This window comes from Myotis yumanensis, unplaced genomic scaffold, assembly GCF_028538775.1.
Source record: "Myotis yumanensis isolate MYYU_CA2020_CCGP unplaced genomic scaffold, mMyoYum1.0.hap1 SCAF_17, whole genome shotgun sequence".
Classification (NCBI taxonomy): Eukaryota; Metazoa; Chordata; class Mammalia; order Chiroptera; family Vespertilionidae; genus Myotis; species Myotis yumanensis.
Genome location: NW_027223768.1, coordinates 40,547,503 through 40,564,488, shown reverse-complemented (window position 1 = coordinate 40,564,488; position 16,986 = coordinate 40,547,503). Strand labels below are relative to the sequence as shown.

General features: G+C 57.3%; 1 protein-coding gene across 3 annotated transcripts; it reads left to right on the top strand.

Annotated features, from left to right (window-relative positions):
- The first annotated feature begins 3,248 nt into the window (after positions 1-3,248).
- On the top strand, positions 3,249-16,337 carry POGK (pogo transposable element derived with KRAB domain). Of its 3 annotated transcripts, none has more exons than XM_070396077.1 (6): positions 3,249-3,403; positions 4,789-4,922; positions 9,464-9,590; positions 10,180-10,278; positions 11,627-13,099; positions 14,652-16,337. In XM_070396077.1, the coding sequence occupies exons 2-5, from the start codon at positions 4,791-4,793 to the stop codon at positions 13,084-13,086; spliced, it is 1,818 nt and encodes a 605-aa protein (XP_070252178.1). In that variant the 5' UTR covers positions 3,249-3,403; positions 4,789-4,790; the 3' UTR covers positions 13,087-13,099; positions 14,652-16,337. The 3 variants fall into 3 exon arrangements, with proteins under 3 accessions (XP_070252178.1, XP_070252177.1, XP_070252176.1); XM_070396076.1 differs by lacking the exon at positions 3,249-3,403 and adding an exon at positions 3,559-3,874 and having other exon boundaries at positions 14,872-16,337; XM_070396075.1 differs by lacking the exon at positions 3,249-3,403 and adding an exon at positions 3,561-3,874.
- Positions 16,338-16,986: the final 649 nt, after the last annotated feature.

Below are 16,986 nucleotides of genomic sequence, written 5' to 3'. Positions count from 1 at the left end.
TTGTTTTCCTCTCCCCACTCCCAATCTAGAATTTCCTTGTCCACACGTCTGAGGATTCCCAGCATGAAATAGCAAGTCTCCTTTCCCTGCCTCAGAGCATCCCTATGGGGCCAATGTTGAGAGCACCAAGTCCAAGGTTGCTGTTGTCACTGTGTCCATCAGCCATCGCCACAAAAAGGCCACATAACCAGCCACCCCGGCACTCAATAGCTTATGTTCACAGGATGGCCACATAGCACAGGTCTCATCCTGGAGCCCAGGCTGGAAGGCATGAGTGCCTGGGCATGTTTGGTCACGGCAGAGGACAAAAGCTCCCAGAGGTGCAAGTGGAGACCTGTGACACCTTTCACGGCCTGTGCTCAGGATTTACACGTAGTCACTCCCACCCTCATTCCACTGGCCACGGCATGTCACATGGCCGGGCCAAGTGAAGGGTCGCTGAAGCACATCTGCACACAGGAGACTTCCGCGGGATGTGTTGTTCAGCAGCGGGGAGTGCTCCACGGGGACGCAAAGGGTCAGGACCGGTCACTCAATCTACCACATTCCCCAAGGGGTGGAGCATGGGGCCGGGGGCTCTGCGGAAGCAGCGTGGCTTCTCTGAATCCCCATGGCTGGGTACTGCGATAACTCAAGAGGAGGGAAGATGGAGTCGGACCCTTAGCACCATAAAGAACTGTCACGTTGATTCCTTCCTTGGTCTCATGTTTATTAACCACCCACCAACAGAATTCCATCCTACAGGATTGCCACAGCCATGCGCAGCCTCAAGGACTAGCTTCAGTCACTCCCCATTCAGACCAAGGCCAAGTGTTGTCTTACTGAGAATGGAATCTCTAAATGACAGGGTGGAGGCGGAGTCCAGACATCATCTGGTTAGCTGGAGAGCCAGGAGGAGGCCAGCGACCTGACTTACACGTGGATGCCCGCAGAGTCTTGTCCCGACTCCAGCACTCTGTCCCTATGAGTAAGTCTTGTGGGCAGCTATGGACTAGTACAAAGTGGGCCCAAGACCACAACTGAGACCATGGGGCTCAAAGTCAAGAATTCAGGTGGGTCTCCACTGATCGGCCTCTTCCCAGAGAAAATCTAATCAAAGTTCCATAAGAACATTAGGGCTCTCAGAGACTAAAACCGTAGCCTACCATTGCTCTTTGGTTATCTCGTTATGTCTTAATACTTTTTGGCGAGTTGCCCACAATGCCCCAGTACCCATCTCCTGACACCCTCCCTCTCTTTCCTCTCAATCAGCCATCTCCTCAGAAGAGTTAAGATGGGAATTGAAGGTTCCCCATGTCCCACATGGTTCAGGGTTCAGGATCTGGAGAAGGATCCGCACGCACATGAAAGAAACGAGACAAGAAATAATAATTTGGAAATATTGGGGCCAGGCAGAAAGCCCAATGCAAGAGAAAGGACTTCCACTGGTGCCCAGGCCTCGCCAGCCTTTTATTCAACTTTGGATACACATCTAGCTCTTAGGCAGGTAATTGCGGTAACAGACAGACTATCTTAAAGGTCAGTAAATATTAGGATTTCCTCTGAGACTATTTGGTCAGGAAATAGCTTGAGCCCCCATTGTCTGGACTAGACAATCGGTGCACAACTCTGGCCCTTGCCATGGGTTCAAGGTTCACCAGCGTTCCGGGACCCTTGTTTGCACTTCTCTGCTAGTGAAGGCAATGGCAGCTTCCTGCAGGGAATGTCAATCAATGTGAGCTAAGGTGTCACTCTTGCTTTGAACACGCTATCTTTACACTCAAAAAAGACCTGTTCATAAAAACAAAAATTCTAACACCTCTTCCCTCCCACATTTGAATAATGTTCCCCATCCATCCATTAGACCAGCGGTTCTCAACCTGTGGGTCGCGACCCCTTTGGCGGTCGAACGACCCTTTCACAGGGGTCGCCTAAGACCATCCTGCATATCAACTATTTACATTACGATTCATAACAGTAGCAACATTACAGTTATGAAGTAGCAACGAAAATAATTTTATGGTTGGGACACAACATGAGGAACTGTATTTAAAGGGCCAGAAGGTTGAGAACCACTGCATTAGACCTTCTCTGGTATTGGGTGGTCCACCATAATTATACTCCAAAGATGTATCTGCTACCCTGTATTTTGTGTATTAAGAGCTGCACAGTGGCCCCTCCCTTACAGAGAGAAGTAAAATTCACATATAAATACAGTCAAAATGGCCAGCAAAGCTTGGAGAGAGAGATCATGGGGACAGACTGGAAAGGTGGACAAATCTCTCTCCTTGACCAAATTGAAGTTCTCCGGCTCTCTGTCCCGGCAGGCCTCTGTGTTGGCACACACACGTCTCTTGTCCTTGACCTCCCAGCCTGGTTTTAGCATGCATCCTGCCGTTTTAGAAAACCCCCTCCCCAGCCACCTCCCTGGATATCTGTCAGGTCAATCTAGTCTGCCACCTGCAAGAATCCTGTTAAATCGGTTTAGCAAGAATCCCTCAACCCTCTGCCGCCTGCTGGGAAATTCTTACCCCTGACCCCGCACTCTCTTCAGCTGTAACCCCCAACTTGTCTTTGCTGGATCGAGTTGTGTGGCTGTCTCACCCGTTTGCGATAGCCTTGACACCTATCTCCATAATCCCAAATAAAGACTGCCTTTCCATTTTAATTGTGCCAGAATCATTTTTTCTCGAACGCATTCCCAACACCCAAACCCAGAATCTTGTTCTAGAACAAGAAGGGCTTCTGGCTTATCCACGCTTGTTGTATTGTCCATAGAGCTGCCAGCAAACAGCTCCTTTGAACATTTTGGGGAGGATCCTTCCAGACACTTCGTCCAGGAGATTCCAGGCTTGGGATTAAACAGGAAGTTCCTTCTCCATGTATATGAACAACTTCTGCACATGTCTACTAGAATACAGCAGGATCGACCCCAAAGACCGCACACACATACACACACACACACACACACACGCACACACACACGCCCCCTGCAGCTTAGCCGGTCTGCTCTGCACAACTCCTTCCTTGGAGCAGAAGAGTGTGCCCGGTGCAAACCACTGGTGAGTGCCCCGGAGCACAGGGGCGCGTGCACCGGCTGTTCCTGACGCCTCCACCGGAGGTCGCGCGCAGCGCACAGGAGGCCGAGTGCATTGGGGCGGGAGGGGCGCGCGGGGCGCCGGAAGCCACAGGAGGAGGGTGGGCGCGGGCGCGTCCCCGGGCGCCCGGCCGCTGACATCAGCGCGCTCCGCCCCCCGCCTCCCAACACCCTCAGCTCGCGCCGGACCCTCCCTCTCCCACCACGTGTCCCCGCGCTCCCTCCCGAGGGGCCGCGCGTTCGGGCCCGGAGAGACGGCCGGGATGGCGCAGTGACAGCCGGGCCCGAGCTCTCGGCGTCCCCTGCGCCCTGGCGGTCGGCCCGGCGGTGAGTGCGCGCGGCGGCGGGGAGCGCGCGGGCGGGGCGGGGGCCGGGGCGGGATCCTCCCGGGCCGGGGGCCGGGGCGCGGGGCGGGGGCCGGGCTGCAGCTGCACCGGCGCCGCCTTTGTTGCGGGCTGGCGGGAGGCGATCGGCGCCGGCGCTCGGCAGGTGCGCGGGGCCAGACCAGGCCGGGCCTCCCGGGGCGCGGAGACGGGAACTGGGACAAGATGGCTGGAGAGACCCGAGCGGCCCCGGCGCAGGCGGCGCCCAGGCCGCGGGCACCCCGCCTCCCACCCCCGACCCGCTGCCCAGGAGCCGGCGGGGAGGCCGCAGCCAAGTTGGGGGCCCCGCTCCAGGATCTGAAGCCTGTTCCCCGTACCCCAGACCCTTCTCAGCTGCATTCGCCCGACCTTTAAGGAAATATGGAAGAAGCCGACTCTGAACTCGGGAGCGATGTTTTCCCCGGCCACCCGGAAGGTTGCGACCCCCAAGATGCGCCCTCGCTGCCCACCTGGGACTGCCCGCCCCAGAGGGCAGGAGCGCGGCCGTTTGTACCGCCTCCGAGCTCCCCTAAGAGGGCACTTGTGCCTGCGACAGCGAGGCAGCTCCGCGGGGCTGGGCCCAGGGCCGGGCCCCAGCAGATTGTGCACCTTGCTGGCTCCCCGGCGTCGCCCCTCAGTGTCACGGCTCCAGAGAGTGCTTTCTGAGCCTGCTCGGGGCAGAACCTCTGAATCTGGAAAATCCAGATGATGGCGATTCTGAGCCAAACAACCTCCTGCTGCCCGACTGGCCTGTAGGAACCGCCAGTGGAGCAAGTGTCCTGTCGCCTTCAGAACCCCCTCTGATAGGAAGCGACACCCCTGGGCTGAGTCCACGTTTGGGTGGGGCCCTGAGCTCTGCTCTCTTCCCCGAATGGAATGAATGTTTACCCATCCGCGGGCTCTGCCCTTGGGTCCCCACAGAACCAGGCTGGTCTCCAAAGAGAGCTTTTTAATTGTTTATTGATGGAGTTTAGAGCGGGAGTGGAAGGGAGAGAGAAAGAGAAACATCGATTTGTTGTTCCACTTACGCATTAATTGGTTGATTCTTGTATGTGTCCTGACCTGGGATTGAACCTGCAACCTTGGCGAATGGGAAGGTGCTCTAACCAACTGAGCTACCCAGCCAGGGCCCACAGAGCTTTTTAAATGTTTGAAGGCAGCCACCTATGATCTCTGCTTGCAGCCCCTCCTTCCAGCCTCCTGGTGCCCCCTCCTCCCCAGGCCTGACTGTTCCCTTCCTTCCAGGCCAGCAGAGCTTGGGGCTAAGAGGTTGTGTAGGCGGAGCTGCCCCCCCACCCTCAGCCCCCATTCAGGCCATGCCTGGTTTTTCTGAATGAGTCTTGCTTGCAGACATGGAGTCCACAGCCATCCCTCTGAATCTGACCCTGAAAGTGGAGGAAAGCGAAGAACAGATTCAGAGCCCAGAGCTGGAGGATGGCTCCACCGACATGCAGAAGGTCCGCATCTGCTCCGAGGGCGCGTGGGTAAGTCAGGGATCGGGGGCCACACGGCTGTGCGAAGCCTCCTCCTGGAGCGGACAGAGGAAGGAAAAACAGCCCCGCCCAGCCCAGGTGTTCCCATTCCCGAGAAAACAGTGCTGTGGCTTTAAAAGCTGCGGTGGAAACGGAGCGGGTTACCTGCGCAGGCCCTTCTGTCCAGGAGGCCAAGGCCCAGGCTCTCCGCACCCCTGGGTCCCCGCACCCTGCTCAGTGCCAGCACGTTGTGGACACCCTGTTTGCTGACCTGTGTTACAGGAAAGAATGCTCTGACAGTCGCTACCATGGAAGGAAGGGTCATCCTGGGCTACTGAGAAAGGGGTCACAGTGTAGTCATAGAAGTGGACACGACCTGGCTCACACCAAATACAGTAAAGAGGAGTGGAGATTACAGCGTGGAGGGTCCGTGGATGAAAAGCATTTAGGACCAGGGCTTCTAGCTGAAGGCAGGTCAGGGTGATCGGATATCAGAGTGTGGGGGTTTTTCTAAACTGAGCTGGGCAGGCTGGGCAGGAGGGGCCTCACAGGGAAGGAGAGAGGCGGTGTCCCCTGCGGCTGGTTGAAGGGAACCACTTTCAGCGAGACTTGGGGTCACGGAGCTGACGGGAAAACTGCACCCCCAGCTGGCCTGGATGCAGGGGCCGGGGCTCGGCAGCTGGGGATGGGGTGCATATCCAAACAGAACAGTGGAGAGAACTTGGTAAACTTGTAAAAATGTCAGTGTAAGAAGAGGAGTTATATTAGGAACAATTATTCACAGGACTTACTGGACTTCCTGGCAGTTGCGTGTGGATGGTAAACATTTTAAATGAGCAACAAGCTGACATTCCTGTTCTCTGCTTCGTTTGCCTTGCTGTCAACATTATCAATATCATCACATCCTTTGTTTCCAGTGAGATCTGTAGTCAGAGACTCATGGTGCTGCCTGTCACCCGGCGCCCCGCCCACCTGAGGGAACTGGGTGCAGGGAGGTTGTCCTTTGCCCCAAGGATACACATAGACACTGTTCTTAAAACGCCTCCTGAGCTAGACCCTTACAAGTGATGCATTTTGCATATCTCAACTATATAAAGTAAAGACACAACGTACCGCCAGGCTCTGGTCTAGCTGTGAGGTCGCGGTGCCCCTGTCTCTTCTGGGTTCTCTGCCCACCTGTTCTCCTCCCGGCCTGACCCTGCAGCTGAGACCAAGCGCAAGGCCTCCAGGCCGTGGGAGCCCTGGGCTTTGAGGCTAAGTGAGCCCACCCGCAGCCAGGGGGTGGAGGGCCTTGGAGACAGGTGCAGTGGAAGTGGGTGTCTGAGTGTCGGACAGTGAGACATGTCCAAGGTGAAGGCCACGCTCCCCTGGGAAAGGAGGACGTCAGTCGGGAGCACAGGTGCTATTGACACAGGCCTCCAGGCTCACGGAGTCGCTGGTCTCGCAAGGCAGACAAGGAAGCAAACGACAGTACAGCATTCGGGGTGCAGCAGTGGAGGTCAGCTCCTGGGGGCCTCACACTCGGACTGGACAACTTAAGAGGCTTCCTGCAGAAGGCAGCCTGGGCCTGGGCCCGGGCTTGCTCAGTGGGCTCCCCTCCTGGGGAATTTGGCTAAGTCTGGAGACGTCTTTGGGCATCATGACTCGGGGAGGGAGTGCGAGGTCTTGCTGGCATCTTCTGGGCAGAGGCTGGCACGCTGCTGAACGTCTTCAGGGCACAGCACGGCCCCCGACGGAGAATGGTCTGGGCAGCACTGTCAGCCCTGCCGAGGTTGGAAACCCTGCCCGAGGGCATTCAACCCAGGGAGGGAGAGAATCCCTTTCTCTGGGGAGAGTGAGGGTGATCAGTGGAAACCTTGCAGACATAGCACCGTGCTGGATGCTGGAATAATGCTCCGTAGGAGAACTGGGTGGAAATGCAGCGTCGAGGAGAGAAAAGGAGACGGACTGTGAACCCAGCCTTCGTCACCAGTGGATCCCTCCAAGGGGAGCGAGGGGCTTGTGTTCCCGGCGCGGAGGCCGGATCAGAAGCTGGGGCAGGAGAGCTGTGGGCAGAGCTGGGAGCAGGTCCCGGAGCCAGAACCGAGCACGTGGGGATGAGGAGTGGGAAGTGGGCCAGGCCCGGGCCAGGAGGACGTAGTGTGCTGGCGGAGTTGGAGCCCTCTCCTTGGTGGCGCTGGGGGACAAGGCTTGGAGCATCTTTCCTGGGGAAGCCGGAGGCCCCTTCAGCCACGGGGCGCGGCCTGAGCGCGGAGAAAGCACAGGCTTTGGGTCAGACTTCCCTCCGTGACTCCGGGCGTGTTACTTAACAGCCCTGTTCCTCCCCCGTGAAAGCAGGATGCTGACCCCCATATCTGTGTGTCATGTGAGGGATTCAGTGAGATAATGTACAAAAGCAGGACTGCCCTCTGCTCCGAGATCCCCGCCGCCTTCCCTGGGACTGAGCAGTGTGTGTGGGCACAGCAGGCACTGACCCTGGAGATAAGCCCCGGGAGGACAGCCTGCGGGGCAGCAGGGAGGGTCTGAGTGGAGGGAGGAGGGCAGGGCTGAGCGCCCCTCCCTGGAGACCAGGAGGGGCATCGGGGTGACCTCGGGCTGCTGACCCCTGAGTCTTGCCTGGCCACCCTGTTTACTTCTGTTGTGCTGGGCCAGAGAGAAGGGCTCTGTGGAGGAGGGAGGCGCCCGCCAGGGCCTGGTGCAGCCCTGCCCGGTGCCCCGTGGCGGCTGTGAGGGACGTCTGAGCCTCGGGCTGTGCCTCTGCAGCATAATGTGGGCTTGTTGGAAGCTGCTCTGTGGCTCGGACATAAGAACCAAGAGATGAGCCCGCGCCAGCCCCCAGCCGCCCCCTCCCAGCTCAGGCGCCGGATGTTTGCACTGGGTCCAGGGCGTGCGGCCTTCTACGAATCGATTGCGCCTGGGAGGTGACAGGACAGGCAGCCCTGCATCCGTTTATCAGCAAAGGGAAGGGACTATAAATAGGGGTGGCCAGGACCTGGCATTTCCTCGGGGACAGGCCACAGAGCCTGGTGGGAAGCTGGGAAGTGGGAGGTGAGGGGAGGGTGGGCAGCTGGGACCAGCGCTGGGTCCTCCTGGTTTTCACACGTGGGGTTTTGTCCGCTCACTCCGAAGTCTAGGTCCGGTTTTGTGTCAGGTAAAATCATTTGCAGCTATTCCAAGTGGAGCAAGAGAAGGGAAATCTGGAGAGTATTTGCTTAAACCTTTTGTTCAGAAGGATGTTTAAGTGATCAGGGGAACAAAGCGGGAGGCGCCAGCCTCTGCCCTCCGAGGGCTTGTGTTCTAGTGGGAGAAGCAGACGCGGGAGCCAGGGGCGCGGTGTGATAAGTGCCACTGCGGATGGGGCCCAGGGCAGGGCAGGGATGTGGAGGTGGGCACCCAGCCAGGTCCCAGGAACGGGACGTCTAAGCTGAGTCCTGGATGGAGGGTGGGTATTGGCCAGGCCAGGAATGGGGGACCTGGGAGGCCGAGGGAGAACCCTGTGTGGGGGGTTGGCAGGGCGGAGATGAGTTGCTGGGGGACAGCTGAGCACGGAGGCAGGGGAGGGGGAGGCCTGGGCACTGAGGGGCCACTCGGCCAGAGCCTGGAAGTCAGACTGCTCAGTCCCATTTACTGGCCGTGTGGCTTTGGACCGAAATGAGTCCTCTCTGAACCCGCTTCCTCCTTGCTTATTTGAAGTGGTGGTGGTGGTGGTGGGGGCAGTGAGTTAGTCCCAGGCTTTCCCTGGGAGTGCTCCCTGCATGTCGAGAGCGTGTTCCAGCTTTGGGAACAGCTTTGAAAGCAGTAGTCAGGGTAGCCAGCCTGAAGGAGGCGGTCCAGTGACTCCTTACCACTGAATGTGGTGACCTTGGGGTAGGGTTCTGAGGGACCGAAAGGAAAAGGCAGAGTAAAAATGAAAGCAAATGGCTGCATAAGCGAGCGGGGTGGGTGTGGGTGGCTTGGCCGCCTTAGCTGCCCGGCGTCCCCTCCCGGCAGGGGACGTCAGGGGGCAGCCCTCATCCTTAGGGCTCCGAGCGGGGTCCCGTTTGCTGTGGTGTCTCATTACCACCCAGGCTGTCATTGGCCCTCTCTCCTGCCCGTGCGCCCGGGAAAGGCCGCCCTTCTGTCACTGGCTGCTTTGGGTTCAGAGTCCAGCACTAGGGCCAGTGGGAAATGGAGACCAGTGTCCGGAAACCACTGCGTCCAGATAGCAGTGACCCATCAAACTCACCCAGACCAGCCCCCGCTGAGGGTCTGTGACCAAGGGGAGGGGGTGCGTGGGGCGGGGGCGACGCTCTCAGGGTGTCCCTGGTGTGCGGAGCGTCTCCCACCGGGGGTTGGGGACTGGGGGCTTCTCCGGGAGTTCTGCTCTCCTTGTCTGCGAGCCGACAGGAATGGTAACGACTCGGGGTGCGGGGACCTGTGCTCGGGTCCTATTTTGCCTCTAGCGGCCTGTGTGCGGGCAGACAGCTGGTTCCCTGGGGAGGCCCCTCCCGGAGGATGGCCTGTGAGTGACCTGCGTGCCTGCTAGCCGCTGAGAGAGGCCTCCTCTGCCCCAGGTGCCGGCCCTGTTTGATGAGGTGGCCATCTACTTTTCCGACGAGGAGTGGGAAGTTCTGACGGAGTCCCAGAAGGCCCTGTACCGGGAGGTCATGAGGATGAACTACGAGACGGTGCTGTCGCTGGGTAACACCACGTGTCCCTTTGCCTCCCGAAGCTCTGAGCCCAGAGAGCGTTTTCACGTCTCCTGGGTGGTGGGACCAGCACCCCCACTCTGAACTTAGCCTGTCCCCTCAACACCTGTGCCTTTAATTTCCCGTGTTCGATTCAGGCAGGGATGTAAATATTGTGTCATTCTACCCAGTAACTTGTGCTGGTCTCAGAACCTCATCCAACCCAGGCATTCGCGTCAGAAAAACAGAACCTCAGAGGTGTCGCAGGGTCTGGGCCTGAGCACCACCTGCTCCTCGGCTCGCGGTCACTGCTGCAGCCTCAGAAGCTGGGGACATGCCCCACAGCATCCCGGCTCCCTCCCAGCGCTGACGGAACCAGGCTGCAGCCACTGGAGGGACGCCGGGCTTGCTGGGCCAGGCCTCGTTAGCAGAGACCCAGGAATTCCCTTGGACAGGCCCATTCCCATCCCCTTTCTCTCCCCGTGTCCCGAGCCCTTTTCCCTGTTTCTCATAAATGTCCATAAGTGAGGAGGGGGTGGGGTGAGTGTGATAAAGGGCTGATGTGGACGGTGCTCCGAGCCTCGGTTACTTCCTCTGGACAGAGTTCCCGTTCCCGAAGCCAGACATGATCTCTCGGCTGGATGGGGAGGAGGAGCCTCAGAATGCGGACCGATGGCCGCTCCCAGGAGGAAGCATGGCAGGTACCGTGATCCAGCCGACCCACACCCATCCCGCGGGAGCATGGGAAGCGGGGTCTTCAGTGTCCGTGTTTGTTCTATGGCAGCGGTTCTCAACCTGTGGGTCACGACCCCTTTGGGGGTCGAACGACCCTTTCACAGGGGTCGCCTAAATACATCCTGCATATCAGATATTTACATTACGATTCATAACAGTAGCAACATTACAGTTATGAAGTAGCAACGAAAATAATTTTATGGTTGGGGTCACCACAACATGAGGAACTGTATTAAAGGGTTGCGGCATTAGGAAGGTTGAGAACCACTGTTCGAAAGGGTGCGTGAGAGTGAGGCAGGGGTGCAAGGCAGAGAGATGATGGGCTTTGGAGTTTGAAAATCTCCCTTCCAGTGCTGTGTGGCCTTAGGCAACTTCATCGCACTCTGAGCCTCCATGCTCCTCTGTGCTGTGGTAAGAGTCTCAGTGCGCCACCGTGTGGGCAGATGAAGCAAACTGAAGTTTGAGTGGCATTGAGACCAGTGCACATCCAGGTGCCTCTAGCCACCTCAGGGTGCCCTGTACCCCTCTGGCGATGGGGGAAGACATGTGCCAGGCACGCGCCCAGAGTTACTTGCCCTGGCTCCTTGTCCACTTCACCCTGATGGACAAGCAGCACCGGGCGTAGCACACGCTTGAGCAAACAGGTCTAAGAAGCACACGGTCTTTCATCAAGAAACATGGCAGCAGGGTAGTGCTGGCTGAATTCGGCTCCCAGCAGCCAGGTAGTTTTACTTGCCTTCTCTCCGTAAGTCGGAGTTAAAAGGCCATATTTCATTGATTCTAAGACATCTCCCCCCGCCACTTGAACGTCTCTGAAATTGAGAGTGCCTCTTAAAGTGATGATGCCTCTTGCAACTGATGACATCTTAGTTTGGGTGAGATATGGCAGTTTCCCCAAATCGTATTCAGTTTTCTGAGGCCCTCCACATATAAACACACAGGGAACCGGTTCCAGCTGGTGCGCGAGAACCACTCGCTGCCTGAGAAGCCCAGCCCAGCCCTGCTGAGTGTGGCTCCTGCCGCAGAGCCTCTTGGATCGAGGTGTGGCTCAGCCATGGAAGGCCACACCCTTCGGTGGTCTGGCAGTGCGGGCTGTATTGACTTCACACCCAAATGGGAGTCATTTTGACCCAAACGTGGCCCCAGATTACGACTCGGGCTCGGTACCTGTGCTCAGCTCAGCCCTGCCTCTCTAGCTCAGCTCCCTTGACACGCTTGGCTTCCACTCTTGTCATTTCCACCAACAAAATCAGGAACCGGTGGACATCACTGTGCTCACTGCTCTTACCTTCGCCCCTTCCTGTTTGTCTCCAGAAAATGAAGACGCTGACGTCAAGCCCCCAGACTGGGCCGGCCCGATGCACACGGTGTCCCCGTTCCCCCCGCCACAGCCCCTGGACGGCTTTGGCCTCCGCCTGCCTCGGGACTTCCCCGAGCTGCCCGAGTGGAGCGAGGGGTACCCCTTTTACATGGCCATGGGCTTCCCGGGGTACGACCTCTCGGCTGACGACCTGGCCGCCAAGTTCCAGTTCAGCCGGGGCATGCGCCGCAGTTACGACGCCGGGTTCAAGTTGATGGTGGTGGAGTTCGCCGAGAGCACCAACAACTGCCAGGCGGCCAAGCAGTTTGGCGTGCTGGAAAAGAACGTGCGAGACTGGCGCAAGGTCAAGCCGCAGCTGCAGAACGCCCACGCCATGCGGCGGGCGTTCCGAGGCCCCAAGAACGGGCGCTTTGCCCTGGTGGACCAGCGTGTGGCCGAGTATGTCCGGTACATGCAGGCCAAAGGGGACCCGATCACCCGGGAGGCCATGCAACTGAAAGCTCTCGAGATCGCCCAGGAGATGAACATTCCAGAGAAAGGGTTCAAGGCCAGCTTGGGCTGGTGTCGCAGGATGATGCGCAGGTACGACCTGTCCCTGAGGCACAAGGTGCCCGTGCCCCAGCAGCTGCCCGAAGACCTGACGGAGAAGCTCGTCACCTACCAGCGCAGTGTCCTGGCGCTGCGCCGGGCGCACGACTACCAGGTGGCTCAGATGGGAAATGCAGACGAGACGCCCATCTGTCTGGAGGTGCCCTCCAGGGTGACCGTGGACAACCAGGGCGAAAAGCCCGTCTTGGTGAAGACGCCAGGCAGGGAGAAGCTGAAGATCACGGCGATGCTGGGGGTCCTGGCCGATGGCAGGAAGCTGCCTCCCTACATCATCCTGCGGGGCACGTACATCCCCCCCGGGAAGTTCCCCAGCGGGATGGAGATCCGCTGCCACCGCTACGGCTGGATGACGGAGGACTTGATGCAGGACTGGCTGGAGGTGGTGTGGCGGCGGCGGACGGGCGCCGTGTCCAAGCAGCGAGGGATGCTGATCCTGAACGGCTTCCGGGGCCACGCCACTGACTCGGTGAAGAGCTGCATGGAGCGCATGAACACCGACATGGTCATCATCCCGGGCGGCCTGACCTCGCAGCTGCAGGTGCTGGACGTGGTGGTCTACAAGCCGCTCAACGACAGCGTGCGGGCCCAGTACTCCAACTGGCTTCTGGCGGGGAACCTGGCGCTGAGCCCCACCGGGAACGCCAAGAAGCCGCCCCTCGGCCTCTTCCTGGAGTGGGTCATGGTCGCATGGAACAGCATCTCCAGCGAAGCCATCGTGCAAGGGTTCCGCAAGTGCCACATCTCCAGCAGCCTGGAGGACGAAGACGATGTCCTGTGGGAGATCGAGGGCGAGCTGCCAGGCGGAGGGGAGCTGCCCGCCGAAAGCAGGACAGAGAGCAACTGACCGCACGGCTCAGGTAACCCAGTGACCTGTTTGTGTCCACAGGTAGCCTGTCTTGCCGTACTTTCCCCCTTTTCAAGACCCCTAGAGCCCACATGCAGTACTGGGGTGCAGGCCACCAGCGTCATCTCCTTCGTGTGAAACTCCTGTCGCTGGGCTTCCTGTGTCCTTAGTTCTGTGGCTGGACCCGAGCCCTTGCATGTAATCATGTACCGAGGGCTGGTCAGCTGCGGACAGCACCTCAGCTCTGATGCTGGCTGTGGGGCTGAGCAGCATGGTCTGACCGCAGGTTAAGGAAGTTTTGTCTGAAAAGCCCACTTCTTGTTTCCTTGCTGGCCAGGAGGTCCAGGACGTGGGACAGCACCGAGTTGCCTTCAGCCCCGTCCTCAGCCTCGGGTCTGTCCCGGGGCGTCTGTGGGGCCCCTGGGAGGTGGGAGTAGTCACCTGTGCTTGCTTCTCACAAGTTTGCCAACATCTTCATCTTCATAACGACTTTCACGTGGGGGGTGTTGGGCAGTTAATTTCTCATAGTTCTCAGCTGTCTGAAGGAAGATACTTTTAAATGGAATCTTTACATCAGGAAATGGTAATAACAAGCAGGTGCATATCTGGGACGACGGGCGGAGGGTGGGGAACAGGCCTGCGGATCAGGCGAGTCTAGGAGAAAGGGCTCAGATGGAAGGGGGTCTGGCAGAGAGCACCAGCCCCCACCTGGAGAGAAGCGCGGACAGGAGGGGACACAGAAGGACAAGGGTTTGCTTTACCCTCTCGTTCTTGTTTCTCTGTTAGTTACTCGTCCCTCCAAACACAATGCGTATTGAATATGAAGCGGCCTTTACTGGACGGGGGACCTGGAACGGTCCTGACTAAACTTCCTTTTAAAGTGTGACGAGGTGTTTCCGTGCTGTCTGCTTCCTCCTCCACGTGAAATGCTAACAGAAGGCTCTGTGCCCTGCGAGCTGCCAGGAGACCCGTGTCCTCCCTGCCCCTGCGTCCAGTGGCGCTCTTTTGCAGGGCCCGCTGCCAGTGTGGGCTCCCTAGAACTCCAGTGCAGCCCACTTCTTACCACGACATTCGAAATCGCCAAAGCTGCCTTTTTCTCATGTCCCCCTCCCACCCCTGGCTCAGCCTCCCTTTCCGCTAACCATTCACTGCCATTGCATATCGCACTGACTTACAGCGAGTGTTTATCCCTTTCTCACTTTACCTTGTTTCTGCTCCTTGTTAGGTAACATTTCTGTGCATTTTTTATGTTCTAAGCTCATTGCCACCCAAAGCACTGGGTCCGAGTTGCCAGAAGAGGGGAGGGAACAGAGCGATGCTTATGCCTGAGGAACGTGGGTGCTGACGCGTCGCCCACCGGCCCGCTCACCTGGATGCGGGTGCTCCGTGCAGCGGCTCTTTACTGAGTTGCCGCAGCAGTGGACGGGGATCCGGGAGATGTGTGGGCATTCCACGGCCCCTCCTCATCTATTAGCAATCTGACTAATGGAATAATTACGCTTGTTGAAAGTTACACGCTATCCAAAGTCCCCAGTTAATTCACACTTAGGTCCTCTCTTTTCCAGCAAATGGGACTGTGCTTGAAGCGGCTGGGGAGAAACCCAGGAGAGCTGGAGTGTGGACACAGGGACTGCGCCAGGCCGCAGGGCTGGGAAGGCCGGTCTGGACAGCGCCCGGGCATCCCGCCCGGACACAGCCCGCACCCGCGGGGTCACAGAAGTCTGGGACCCTTCGTTTCCTCAGAGACGTGATTAGGAAACAAACTGCTTCTCCCGTTTCTTGTAGAGGTGGCCCCACTGTCCACCAGAAGGAACCCGTGGGAAATGAAAAGGCATCGCCTGGAGGAGACAGCTGTGCAGCGCCCACGGGGCTCGCCGTCGGCCACTCCACCGCGTCCTTTCTGGGGAGAAAAACCTCAAGTCGTTGTTTCTTCTGCCTTTAAAAATGCTTCCCGCGGAGCCTGCCGCCAGCAGGTCAGGACTGCGGAGAAGGCTGTGTAGAAACATGTCGTTTTTGTACTTAACACATTTCCTCTTTTAGGAAAAGGAGATACTAATAACAACATTCAGACACACTGGCCTGGTGCCAGCCGGTGGCTTTTCTATAGACAAACTCTGTTAGTGGGGAAGATCCAGGTTAAAGCAAACGATGCTGTTTTATTCATCTTCCCAGCCAGGTGGGCAGCTAGCTTGGGGGTTCATTATGGTTCTGTTTAACACAGGGCAGTGTTCAGGCCACAGGTCCCCTTTCTCAGGCCGCCGGCACAAGCGAGCAGAAGTTGCCTGCTGTGCTCATGGTACAAGGCTCACGGACTCCTGGCGTTTGACTTGTTCATCTTAATATTTTTATCACGAGGGTGGTGAGAGGGTGCGGGCCTTCAGCCACAGCTGTTTGAGGCGAACCCTTCCCCCTGCAGGAGTCTCAGTCTTTACACTATAGTAGTTTGCATTCCCACCTAAGTCGAGTGTTACGGAAACATTCCTTCAGTGCTATCTGTGCTACAGGAAACAGGCCAGCACCTCGCAGACAAAGCCCATGCTAGAAATGTCATTCCACGTCAGGCCTGCGACAGGCCTCCACGTCTCCCTCCTGTACACCCTCTCATTCCTACTCAACACTGTTCTTGGCATCTTGAGCCACCTACTTCTACTCAGGTACTCATTTTCCTGTAGATGAAACACCTTTTCCCCCTTTTTTAAAACCAGTGTTCCTCCCAAAGGGGAAATCTCACTTAATTTCTGGTATCAGAATAACTTTCAATATTTGAATTGCCCCATTGGCAAACTGTGCCGAATTCTTCGTCATCTCAAATGGCGTCTACACCCAGCTACTTGCATTCCAGAACTTTCCGTCCCCTCCAATTCCACTTAATTTATCCTCCACCTCCCTGGTTCCCGGCACTTCCCTCGCTGCTGTTTCACTTGCGTGGGGCACGCTTATGAGACCTGATTTGGGGATCCGGCATCGGAGCCACAGTTCTCTGGCCGAGATGCGTGGAAAATGCATTCAACTCCTGATTCATTCCGCCAATACCGCCGTCTCTACCCCATGGGCGATGCCTTTCGGCTGCTGCTCTGGGAAGCTCCTGGAGTGACGGCTCTGCTTCCACTGACAGCCTCTGCCTAACGGAGCCCAGGACAGCTGCGCTGCAGGGTGACCGTGACCCTGAGGGACGACAGCACATGTTGAGACATAGATGTACTTACTCCTCAGTAGGTAGAAAATGGCCCACAATAAACTTTGATAGTAAAGACCGTAGGCTGTGGTGGTGTCTTTATTCCTCACCTGCTAGTATTGTGAAAAGCCACATTGCAAACAATGACTCATCCTTTCTCACCCCTTGTACCAATAAATGTTACACCCTTGGATCGAAAGGGTCTGTTCGTGGGATGGCAGTACCAGGAATGGTGTCTTTACAGAGGGAAGCAAATGTGTGGTGTTAGACTGGGGCGTGGCTGGCATAAACAGCTTCCCCTCAAGCAGTCCTGGCTTGGGTGCTGTGAGGGATGGTACGTTACCAGAATCAGGAAGGCAGTCGTTAGGGGTGTGGGTTTTAAATATATTTTATTGATTTTTTTTACAGAGAAGAAGGGAGAGGGATAGGGAGTTAGAAACATCGATGAGAAAGAAACATCGATCAGCTGCTTCCTGCACACCCCCTACTGGGGATGTACACACAAGCAAGGTACATACCCTTGACCAGAATCGAACCTGGGACCCTTCAGTCTGCAGGCCAACGCTCTATCCACTGAGCCAAACTGGTCAGGGTGGGTTGTTGGTTTTAATGAGTGAAAATGTGCCAGCACGCTGACCCACAGAAACTGTGCCTTTTAGAAAGGAAAGCATGGCAAACCCTCCATGTGCCCTTTCATGAGCGTGTTAGGTAAAATCACTCCTGAC